The 13,264-nt window shown below is 43.4% G+C and overlaps 1 protein-coding gene across 1 annotated transcript in view; it reads left to right on the forward strand.

Moving 5' to 3' along the window:
- LOC124616316 (uncharacterized protein KIAA1522-like) overlaps window positions 1-13,264 on the forward strand; it is a 485,968-nt gene that overhangs the window by 305,612 nt on the left and 167,092 nt on the right. Inside the window, exon 4 of the mRNA XM_047144621.1 lies at window positions 9,013-9,358. Within this exon, the coding sequence (XP_047000577.1) occupies window positions 9,013-9,358 (346 nt within the window). The remainder of the gene's footprint in view (window positions 1-9,012; window positions 9,359-13,264) is intronic.

Raw genomic sequence — 13,264 nt, forward strand, 5'->3', positions numbered from 1 at the left:
TACACTCCTGGCCATTAAAATTGCTACACCACGAAGATGACGTGATGCAGACGCGAAATTTAACCGACAGGAAGAAGATGCTGTGATATGCAAATGATTAGCTTTTCAGAGCATTCACACAACGTTGGGGCAGGTGGCGACACTTACAACGTGCTGACACGAGGAAAGTTTCCAACCGATTTCTCATACACAAACAGCAGTTGACCGGCGTTGCCTGGTCAAACGTTGTTGTGATGCCTCGTGTAAGGAGGAGAAATGCGTACCATCAATTTTCCGCCTTTGATAAAGGTCGGATTGTAGCGTATCGCGATTGCGGTTCATCGTATCGCGACACTGCAGCTCGCATTGGTCGAGATCCCATGACTGTTAGCAGAATATGGAATCGGTGGGTTGAGGATGGTAATACGAAACGCCGTGCTGGATCCCAACGGCCTCGTATCACTAGCAGTCGAGATGACAGTCATCTTATCCGCATGGTTGTAAGGGATCGTGCAGACACTTCTCAATCCCTGTATCAACAGTGGCGACGTTTGCAAGACAACAACATCTGCACGAGCAGTTCGACGGCGTTTGCAGCAGTATGGACTATCAGCTCGGAGACCATGGCTGCAGTTACCCTTGTTGCTGCATCACAGACAGGAGCGCCTGCGATGTTGTATTCAACGACGAACATGGGTGCACGAATGGGAAAACGTCATTTTCTCGGATGAATCCAGGTTATGTTTACAGCATCATGATGGTCGCATATGTGTTTGGCGACATCGCGGTGAACGCACATTGGAAGCGTGTATTTGTCATCGCCATACTGGCGTGTCACCCGACGTGATGGTATGGGGTGCCATTGGTTACACGTCTCGGTCACCTCTTGTTCGCATGACGGCACTTCGAACAGTGGACGTTACATTTCAGATGTGTTACGACCCGTGGCTCTACCCTTCATTCGATGCCTGCGAAACCCTACATTTCAGCAGGATAATGCACGACCGCATGTTGCAGGTCCTGTACGGGCCTTTCTGGATACAGAAAATGTTCGACTGCTGCCCTGGCCAGCACATTCTCCAGATCTCTCACCAATTGAAAACGTCTGGTCAATGGTGGCCGAGCAACTGGCTCGTCACAATACGCCAGTCACTACTCTTGATGAACCGTGGTATCGTGTTGAAGCTGCATGGGCAGCTGTACCTGTACACACCATCCAAGCTCTGTTTGACTCAATGCCCAGGCATATCAAGGTCGTTATTACGGCCACAGGTGGTTGTTCTGGGTACTGATTTCTCAGGATCTATGCACCCAAACTGCGTGAAAATGTAGTCACATGTCAGCTCTAGTATAATATATTTGTCCAATGAATACCCGTTTATCATCTGCATTTCTTCTTGGTGTAGTAATTTTAGTGGCCAGTAGTGCAATAAGGTAATTACATTATTGTTACCAACAAACGTCTTTATCATGTCGTACGAAACCATAAGATGGCACGGATTTTGATATATATATATATATATATATATATATATATATATATATATATATAAGTCTTTCATAACTGCGATTATATCGCAAACTACCCTTCATGCAGTTGTGTTAATTGATACTGCGGCCAGACAATGATATGTTACGCAAACACTTTACAAAAACAGAAATAAAACAAAGCACGCTGACAGGGACACCTGTAAATCTCTCTATGCAACCGAAGAGTGCTTGGGGGATAGTACACGCAGTATAGATGACGATCAAGCTGATTTCTAATATCCAATTAGGTACAGATATGGCGAATTTGTAGGTCAGGGAAATACGGTAAAACTTTTATAGTAGAGGTCAAAGAGAATTCCATTCGCACTGTGACACTTTTCGCGTCATCGTATTTTCATCCAGCAATTCTAGACAGTGTTTGTCGTTTTTTGCCACACAAATGTGATGGTACCTCACAGAACAGCATTCTGAAGATTTCATATTTTATTAAACTCCATCAAATATTCACGTAGAGATGATCTGTAACTTCTTTACGCCTTCATGAACTTAATTAAATGTTTCTAGCGTCTGTAAATTTCTTCCAACTATGAAATTCGAAAGAAATCCCTCTGGATCGAGCGCAGTTGAACAAGCGAGGGTACAGAGATGGTGTCGCCATGCCTTTGCTTGAGGAATAATATGAGCACCTGCTTTCGTGAAGAATTTTGTCAGTGCTACGGAAAGTTATACAGATCTCGAGTTTCACCGAAGGCCAGTCACCTAAAGGGTACTCATCTCAACCACTCTTGCAAGTTGTAGAAACATCTCAAGTATGTTCTTTGAGCCCAAAAATAGACAAGTAAAAATCAATCCTTAAAATTAATTATCTAGTCATAGTAGCCCGAGGTAATGGAAAATTAAAGATGATTGCCTTACTTTTCCAAATGAACTTGCATTCTTGACTGGTAGTATCACAACAGCCCAGAAATAATTGAGCTCCTAAAACAAATTGAAGAAACAGAATTTATTCAAAAAGACAGAACACATTATTTGCAACAAACACGAATATAGAAACAAAACAGCACCAAACCATGCAAGTCCAAGAACTTAATATTTACGTCAAATAATTCACGAAAATGGAACCAAAAGAAAGCTAATGGTTTTAGATGAAAAACAGGGAAACCGTATTCCGTTTTACTAGAAGTTTCTAAAACAAGAATTTAGTCTCGAAATGCGCAAAGGGGAATATTACAATTTCGTCATTGAATCAATATGTCTCTTTTTTCCCCCAGAAACACTACTTTTGAATGGGAACGGATATGTCTAAAAGATTGGAAAAGGAGAAAAGAGAATGAAAGGTAATATGAAAAATTCATGACCAAAATTCACAGGTAATCAGCTCAGGGTAAGTGCAACCAAGAGATCGAATAGTACACAAACAGTCACAGCTGCATTAGAAGATGCAGATTAAAACTTTGTTCCTGACAATATTCTCTCATTTTTTTAAATGTGCAAATGCTGGTCGCTTTCATCAACTTCATTTACTATCTTACAATTACATTACCCTGCACATGCATGACTTTACTATATGATTAATTCAGTCATGTTACTGTGCTAGCCTTTGCAAACGCTAGTAGAAGAGTCATTGACTTCCGTTTAAAGATAGCATAGAGTTACGCATGTCTATTAGTAATGACCTATGGTGCTTATCCACTGCTCAAAATGTTTTACCAGCTACGACCAATTGTTTAAGGTATGTTCACATTTGATTATTGCATAATCCAGACACCTTGTGTATTAGACAGATTATGGCTAATAATTTTGCCTTTTATCCTTTCTAGATCTGAAGTTATTTGCCTAAAAGTCTATCCCTGTAAACCGAATAATAATTTGCGATCAAAATAAATAAAACTTGTATTGAGCAATCACATCACATACTCCCAGCTTGGCTATGGCAAACTTCATTTCTGTATAATGTGTGTTCAGTTTGGAACAGCTGTCTTCTGTTCTTCTCGTGCTGACGTAACAGTTTCTTCATTTGGTCCAACGGAAGCACTTTCCAGCGCTTCCGACTCTGAAGTATTTTCGTAATAAGTATTATCTCCCGCCTGATGAACTCGCCTCCTGCAGTGCACAAAGCACGAGCGGTTGGCATATGGGCCTCCACCACCCCTCCCCCCCCCCCCAACACACACACACCGCACAAACGACGAGGGTGTTGCATGTAAAAATCAGGAGTAACTATAGTACTTACGGGTGATAATCATACTGACCCAGTCCGCTAATATGGTTACATAAATAACTCATCATCATCATCTTGTTCATCATAATCATATCCTCCAATGATTAGGCCATAAGCCATAAAAGATGTCGTTGGTTTGTTTCCACTTTTAATAATATTTCTTAATGAATAATCCTACATTTAATATACATTTTTATGTATCAGAATGTGCTGTGATGAAGAGATCAACAAGGTATTCAGCGAAAAATGAACAGCCCCAGTGTAAATTTGTGATTTTGCGTGTAACAAGAAAGTTTATGAATTAAAATTGGAGAATAAATAGAAACCAAATGAAATTCTAGGAAAAGTGCTCCTGAAAACTGGAAAATCTATCTAGTTAATGTGCTGTGCGAGTATAGACTTAACCTCTTCTGACAACGAAAGGAAAAACCAGTTGTCATTATAATATGTGAAGGAGAAACAAGTAGTGCACGGTAATTACCCCAGAGGCTGCTTTACCAATAAGGCAAAATACCTCTCCTGATTTATTATTCAATTTCTAGTACTCTGAGGACAGAAAATAAACGTATACAAATTCGTAATTTTTTTTTAATTTTTCAAACACAACGTTAGCTATTTGTCTAAACGAACTGTTGAGAATCTCTGTGCCGCAGCTGTGAAAAAAATCAACATTGATGTGGAGTGAACTCGTAAGTGGCCATAATCAATAACTGGTTAATAGTCCCGTTTTTTCGTCGTCTCACTAAAGGGCACCAGGGTACGTTGAGTTTCTGAGACACACACTGCCACTTCGTTAAAAGATATTCCATTTGATGGTCAGAAACACGTGTGGTTCCAACATAGTGGAACCCAGCCCACTGCGCACATCTTGCTCTCAAACACGTGCAGTAGATGTTCCATGATAGGGAAGGGAGGCCACCGTTCGTGGCTAGCACATTATCCGCAAAAAAGACGAATATCCTAAAGGAACAAAATGTGGTGAAGAACACTCCCGTTAAACCGAACGTCGACACGTAAATAACCACTATCACGTGGTATTTAAGCGAAAGTTCAGCTGCTAAAAGCCTTTTGGCGCCATAATAGAGGCATGTTGGAAACGGACTGCAGCGGAGGGGCTCTCTTTTAAATCAGAAACATAGGTAGGCACCGATGCGGAAAGTGAAGACCAGAATGCCAGGGCATTACTGATTAGCCCTGAAGTAGTGACGTGAAATTCTGGTCTTCACTTTCCGAGTTGGTGCCTGTCTCTGTTACTGGTTTTAATGGGAACCCCTCCACAGCAGCCCGTTTCCGACACACCTCCGTTACGGTGGCAATATATTTTAAGCTGGTGGAGTGTCATACCACGTGTCATACCACGTGACAATGGCTGTACGCCCCTACACGTTGACGTTCGGTCTTACTAGCGAGAGTTCTTCACCATATTTTACTACCTTAGGACATTCGCCTTTTCTTGCGGATAATCTATTGCATAGGGCTGACTATGAATTTGGGTCTTCACGTAAAATGTATGTCATGACTTGACTGCAGTTTGCACCTGAAGATACAGCTGTAAGTGCACTGAAACCGGTAGTGCCCAAGAACAAAGAACGATTTCGAAGCTGAAGCGGTTTTTTTCTCAACATTTCGGTATAGGAAGCAAACTCGGCGCACAGTACCACATGAGGTGAGGTGCCGGTTGGACGGCATGTCTCCGGCCCCTTGACTTGTGCTCACTGTCACTGGCGGCTGAGGGAGCAAGTAAACAGTCGCACTATCTGAGTCGCTGGCTACAGTAGAGATAATTGATTTTTTTAATAACCGGCCATTTACGGAAGCGTGTCGTACCAGTGTTCATGGGAATATGAAACAAAGAGACACTTAACCAAACACGAAACAGTTATTTTGACCATCCTAAATAACTTCTTTTTTCCAAAAACAAAATAAAAAAATGTATTAAGGACATGTTGTTTGTTTGACAGGGCATGGCAGATTTTCTTCCTCATCTTTCCCCAACTCGGGCTAGTGCCCATCTTTAATAACCAAAACATAACCTTTCTTTTTTCTTTTTTTTTTTTTAATCATCAGTTTTCTGACTAGTTTCATGCTACCCGCCACGATTTCATTCCCTGCGCCAACGTTTTCATGTCAGCACAGCACTTATATTCATCATCTTCAATTATGTTGAACATATTGCAATATCTGTCTTTCCGTATACTTTTTTGCATTCTACAGCTCACTCTAGCATCATAGAAGACATTCTCTGATATCTTTAACGGATATCCAACAGCTGTGAGCATGGGGATGGGATGTGAAACGTGCTCGAGTCAGCTTGGACCACTAACACTTTACAAAAGTTATTAATAGCAACCAGATCTAGAGTTTCACACCTAGTTCCAAAAAGACATCTTACAATAACAAAGATAGGACAACAAACCAGAGTAATTAAACAAGTAAATGACAGTTAAATTAATCTGAGACATATGCTGCCACTTCGTTAAAAGATATTCCATTTGATGGTCAGAAACACGTGTGGTTGCAACATAGTGGAACCCAGCCCACTGCGCACATCTTGCTCTCAGACACGAGCAGTAGATGTCCCATGACAGGGAAAGGAGGCCAAAAAAATAAAGCCTCAATAACACTTTTCAATTACATACTTTACGTTCTTAAATATATGATTATCCTGACACAGCACATGAATAAAAGGACAAAATTTCAACTGAATTAATATGCGGCGCCAACTGCACTCTAAATGCTTTGACAGAACAGTTATGTGTGGTCACCTTTGATGAACTAGTTCAATTATGCTCTAAAATACATACGTATCCACGTGCATAACCAATAAAATAAAAGTGTTAACGCTACACTACCGACAACAAGAACAGGGAAAAAAGTGTTACTCTTAGACAATCAGACAGTCAACTTACACCAAAACGAAATTTAATGATCAGAAACAATAGGGACACAATATTCTGTTCTAGGTCGTAACCTAGTACCATTTGACTCGATAGGGAACGCGGGTCGGAACCTTAGATAAGAAACTCAATTTTGTGACAAAACCAAAATATCTGCGAGACAGCGCCATCCAGACACTGCTTCAGTTCACTCCTGGTCTCGCAAAAAAAGACCACCTTAAATATTCACTCGCAAGAAAGTTCACGTCAGCCACTGCCTGAGGTTATACCCTCTTCAGTGCGCTGCCACGACAGCGGGCCGAAAACCAGTCACTTCCACATACAACCTTATCGAAAGTGACCGCAGTAGCTCACGACAGTGCGCTGTCCTCGCTACACATCTCACCGAGAGGGAGAGAGAGAAAGAGAGAAAGAGGAAGGGTGGAGGGTCGGACAGCACTGTATAGCAGGCACATGGTATCTCCAGAGCTAGCACGGAGACCTCTCTGGGATCGATAGCCGCAGACGTTGCAGTAATGGCTCACAATCATCCAGTTTCTTCTTCCATTCAGTATTTTCCAGTTATTTCTTTCCTCACTGATTCTGCAGAGAACCGCGTCATTTCGTATCTCACTTTAATTTTTAAAATCCTTCTTTAGTGCCACACCTCAATCGATTCGATTGTGTTCTACTCCGGTTTCACTAATGTCCACAATTCGCTTCCGTAAAGTGTTGTGTTCCAAACGTACATTCTCGGATACTTCTTTCTCAAATTAGGTTCTTTGTTTGATACAAAAACACTGACGGAAAAAACCGGAACACCAAGTAAGAGTTGTGCCCCATCAGCAAAGCTGGTAGGCGTGTTTCTACATCTGAAAGATGATATCTATTCAGATTTAGTGCCAGACGCATAACAGTGGAGCTAGTTGCGCCACTATGAGGCTGTAAAGGTCGTCAGCGTTACTTACCTTTGACGGTCGACGTTGTGAGTTGATGTTAGTCTAGAACGCCTTTAAAGGCGACAAATTGTTCAAATGGCTGTGAGCACTATGGGACTTAACATCTATGGTCATCAGTCCCCTAGAACTTAGAACTACTTAAACCTAACTAACCTAAGGACATCACACAACACCCAGTCATCACGAGGCAGAGAAAATCCCTGACCCTGCCGGGAATCGAACCCGGGATCCCGGGCGCGGGAAGCGAGAACGCTACCGCACGACCACGAGCTGCGGACTTAAAGGCAACAAAGATGCCGTTGTCAGCCCGTCACTGAACGAGGCCGTGTAATAGGTTTACGAGAAGCTGGATATTTCTTCTGTGATACTGCAGAACGGGTTGGCAGGAGGAATGTAGCCACTGTACGTGACTGTTGGCAGCGGGAGTCATGAGAATGTGCGGTCGTAAGAAGATCAGTCTCCGGATGGCCACGTGACACTGCAGAGAAGACCATCGTGTTCGGGATATGGCTCTGACGCATCGTACTGCATCTGCAGCAGCAATTTGAGTAGTATTTGGTACTGCAGTTAGACATTGGTAGCTTCAAGGACAGCTCAGCAAGGCGCTCTGCAACATGCACTCCACTGACCCCAAAGCACCGCCATTTTCGACTTCAGTGGTGCCAAGCGAGAGCTCATTCGAGGACAGGTCGTGATTTCTGATGAAAGCTGGTTCTGCCTCGGAGCCAGTGAAGGCCGTGTGTTGGTTAGGAGCAGCACAATTGTGGGCCTGCAAATCAACCCATCTGCACTCTAGACAATGGATCTACATCTGGAGTTGTCGTTTGTAATGTGATTTCGTAAGGAAAATTGTACGTCAGTCTGGTGATTTGACCTGTTGTGGTGCCATTCATGAACAGCATTCCAGGGAGTGTTTTAACAGGATAACGCTCGGCAACTTCGCTATTGTAACCAAACGTGCTCTACAGAGTATCGACGTGTCTTCTTCACCAGATCTGTCTCCAGCCGAGAAAATATGGCGCATAATTCGACAATAACTGTAGTGTCGTCCACAAACAGCATTCATCAGCCCTGCCTTGACAGACCAAGTGCAATAGGGATGGAACTCTATCCCACAAAGTAACATCTAACATCAGTACAGTACAATGCACGCACGTTTGCATGCTTGCATTCACCATTCTGGCGGTCGTACTGGTTATTAATGTACCAGCATTTCAGAATTTCAGAACTGCAATGGTTTGCCTCGCGTTTACATTAATCTGCGATCTTGCAATGTTAATCGCTTAAATATCTTACCCAGAGAAACGTATTTTTTGGTGTTGCGATTCTTTTTTCTGTTAGTGTAGATTTCTCTCAGCCTCACCATCTGTGAGTAGTTAAACCTCATTTTCCGAGATTCATATAGAGCTTAAATGAATGGCACAGTTATGCATACGCGTGAGGTTGCGTGGCGGCGTTTCGCTGACAGTTGCGCGTCCATCCTCAGGTGAGCCCGTTCCGCGGCGGCTCGGCATGCAGCAGTGCGGCCGGCTCGGCGTCGGACGTGAGCGCGGCGGCGCTGTACAAGAGCTGCAGCACGTCGCACCTGGTGCGCGACGACGGCCTGCGCTCGCTGGCCGCCTCCGTGGTGGGGGTGGCGGCGGGAGCGGCGTCGGACGCGGAGGATGCCGCCTCCACGGCGTCGGGCTGCACGGAGGCCGACCTGAGCGGCGGGGGCAGCAGCGCCGGCGGCAGCCCCGCCAGGGACGCCTCCTCCGCCCCCACTGCGAGCAATGGCTACGTGCCCACCAAGGCCGTATCTTGCGACAACATCAACTCCATAGGCACCGCCGGTGAGTCCCACCACGACGAAATATTAGCTTACATTAGACACCCTGTTCTACTCGTTCTACATATTCCGAATGAGGAGATGCCCGAAAGTGTGGAGATGGAAAAAAAAATAAAACCATGTAAACAATCGTCATTTTGAATCTTGATATGCTCATTCGTGCTTTTTCAGCGCTCAGTGAAGCTGTGCCCTTCCATTGCATGGGCTGGCGCTTACAGTGAGTCCAAAAAGTATTCGTATAGTTGTAATTTTTTTAAATAACTAAGTGTATGTCACGTGAAAGGAAGGGAACATAAAACGTGAACACCCAGTCATACGCAACGAACCTTGGAAGTCATTTTTATTGCTGGATAAGAAAATAACTACCTCCATAGCGATAACAAATTTGACAAAATGGAGAATTTATTCAAGGGCTACTTCAAAAAGTATTCGCCCACGCATTTTTTAAATTTACAACATGAAAATATGATTTCAGTTACAAAAATTAGTATTTAGTGCGGTTTCCCTTTGCAGTAATCGTCTGGGCATCGACTTGACCAAATGTGCCGTCGGAGAGGCTGGAATTTTGTCCCATTCGTCTTGAAGTGCTTCTTTTAGGTCTCTCTTTTTAGAAATGTGTCTTCTCCTCAGGCTATCTTCCAGTACTTTCCAAAGGTGTTCAATAGGACTAATGTCTGGGCTCTGAGGAGAGGTGTTAAGTTGTTTTGGGGTATTGTACAGGACCCACAGCCTTGTATTTAGAGCCGTATGCTTTGGGTCGTTATCTTGTTCAAAATGTAACTTCCTTGCAGACCCAATTTTTCGGCGCTAGAATTCAGATTGTCCTTTAAAATGTTGACATACATATGATGATCCATTGTACCTTCTATAAAATGTAATTTTCCAACACCTGCAGCACTCATACAGCCCCACAGTATCAGGGAGCCACCACTGTATTTAACCGTTGGCTCAAGATTGGGTGGCAACATCTCCGCATTCTTCTTTGCCTACCATCTGACACGAATACGTTATATTTACTCTCATTAGAAAATGTTAATCTATTTCAGAAGTCTTCTATTTTGAATCTATGTTGCATCGCCAAATGAAGACGTTTCTTTCGATTCTGTTCATTGACCCAAAATTTCTTGCGCGCTACCCGGTCGTGATACCCATATGTTTTGAAGGTATTTCTGATTGTGTTGGCACATACCTTCTTTCCCCTAGACTAACTCACCAGCCAACTTAGGAGCGCTGATTTTAGGTTTCTTCTTCATTTAAATCTCACGTCTGCATCAGTCAGAGTGTGAGGGCATCCGGTACGTGGTTAGTTTCTTAGTGATTTTGTTGCGCAAAATAGATCTATTATCGACTGAACCGTCGATCTACAGGGTGGTCCAAAAGTCCGGAAACACCCTGATAAAATCCAAATGGAGTAGCAAACAAGGAAACAGAGTCCCTGCACACGAGGAACGTGAACGGGAAGACTTTATAGGCTATGCCACCAACATGGCGGCCATCTTGAAAGCCGCCATCTTGGATTCAACTCCAAAATTTCAAATGGGAATGTGGTCATGTGACATATCAAACAGATAGAGACTTTCACCAGAAAAACAATGACGTTGTTATTTTAAACATAGCTTTATTCATTCTTGGGTTATAGCCAATTACTTGCGGCAGCGGTGGGGCGCTCGGCAGCGTGAGTATTACGTACTGAGAAGTCATAAAATGGAGTCTGAAACGGTGCAAAGTGACTATCCCATGCCTGATTTGTTACATGTGTTTAACTGTTAGGTATCATTTATTCATGCTAACGTTTTAATCATTGTTTCCTTATTACAGGTTACATAATGTCCTTAACACATGAAGAACGCGTTGAAATCATCTTGATATCAGGAGAAAGAAGCACACGGGTCATTGCTGAGGATTTCAACAGTCGTCACCCAACCAGACAGTCCATCACTCACAGCGCAGTTGCCAAGCTTTTCGCCAAATTCCGGACAACAGGTTCTGTCGCAGATAAACCTAAGGCTGGAAGACCAAAATCCGCCACCGATGAAGCAACAACAGTGAGCGTGTTGTCACCATTTAGCAAGAGTCCGCAACGGAGTACTCGTCGCCTGTCACAAGAATGTGGGGTTAGCCGTACCTCCATACTGCGAATTTTATCGCAGCACAAATGGCACCCGCACAAAATTCAGCTGCTCCAACACCTGAACGAGGATGACCCAGACTGCCGGGTACAGTTCGCAGAATGGGTAGCACAGCAGCTGCAGATAAACCCACGTTTCCCCTATCAGGTGCTATTCAGTGATGAAGCCAATTTCTGTATCAATGGTGAAGTGAACAAGCAGAATCACAGATACTGGTCCGACACAAATCCGCACTGGATTGAGGCTTCCAAAACGGTCGACTCACAAAAAGTGATGGTCTGGTTTGGTGTGTGGGGTACCAAAGTCGTTGGACCTTTTTTATTGATGGTACGTTAACATCCAATGGTTATCTGAGGTTATTGGATGAAGAAGTGTTTCCCTCGTTGTTAACGGAGGACGGGACATTTCCGGAATTCTTCCAGCATGATGCAGCCCCACCACATTATGGGCACAATGTGCGAGCATACCTGGATGCGCAGTTCCCTCAAAAGTGGATTGGTCGTAGGGGTGCCTTGGAGTGGCCACCACGTTCACCAGATTTGACTCCTTTATATTTTTATCTTTGGGGTCATGTCAAAGCACTGGTTTATTCTGTGAAAATACGGGATTTGCATCATCTAAAGCAGCGCATTGTTGATGCGTGTGGTCAAATTCAGCCAGATGTGTTGGTCAAAGTTCATGAGGACTGGGTTCGGAGGATAGCATTAACAATCCAACATAATGGACAACATATCGAGCCATTCCTATGACTGTTGGTGGTCTCTCGGGACTGTGTAACATCGGCGTAGTCTCTCTTCGGCACATAACACACATGCTGCCAAGCGTCCCACCGCTGCCACGTGTAACTGGCTATAACCCGAGAATGAATAAAACTATGTTTAAAATAAAAACGGCATTGTTTTTCTGGTGAAATTCTCTATCTTTTTGACATGTCATATGACCACATTCCCATTTGAAATTTTGGAGTTGAATCCAAGATGGCGGCTTTCAAGATGGCCGCCATGTTGTTGACATAGCCTATAAAGTTTCCCCCTTCCCGTTGCTCGTGTTTAGGGACGTTTCCTTGTTTGCTACTCCATTTGAATTTTATGAGGGTGTTTCCGGACTTTTGGACCACCCTGTAGGTGTACCGACTACTTTAGCAATCTCGTAAGAAGATTTGCACTCTTTATGTAAGCGCAGAATAAGTTTCCTTTCGATCACCGTCGTCTCACTACCCTTACGGCCGATGGTGCTAATTGCACTGTATCGGCGCCTTTCAGAACCACACACAAGCGATAGAGTGGGCCAGCGTCATAGTTTAACCACTGCGCGCAGACTCGGCATGTTCAGATGGTGGACGAGTACTTTATGAACTATCTCTTGTATTACATTTTCTATTTTGTTAACCTTGCTGTCGATTTGGATGCATTTCTTCCCTTGCTTTTCAACAAAAATGACTTACGAGGTACTTCTTACATGACTGGCTCTTTAGATTTTGTATACATTTCTTTTCATGTTGCACAGACTTTGTTTTCTAAAAGACTTGCAGCTAGACCAATGCTTTTTGGACTCACTGTAGTTTCTGAATGACAACTGAAAAACCAAGATTCGTCACATGTTATGACCCTTTCCAAGAAATTATAATCATTTTCAGTCGTATTCAAAGCTTCAGTACAAACTCTTACATGACCTTATTTTTGTTCGACCGTCAGAATTTTCGCCACCAGTTTTTGCACACACTTCACTCGTGTCAAATTGGTGGTGTAAGAAATCCCACAATCACTCTTTGTCAATTACTT

This window comes from Schistocerca americana, chromosome 5 (genome assembly GCF_021461395.2).
Source record: "Schistocerca americana isolate TAMUIC-IGC-003095 chromosome 5, iqSchAmer2.1, whole genome shotgun sequence".
Taxonomy (NCBI): domain Eukaryota; kingdom Metazoa; phylum Arthropoda; class Insecta; order Orthoptera; family Acrididae; genus Schistocerca; species Schistocerca americana.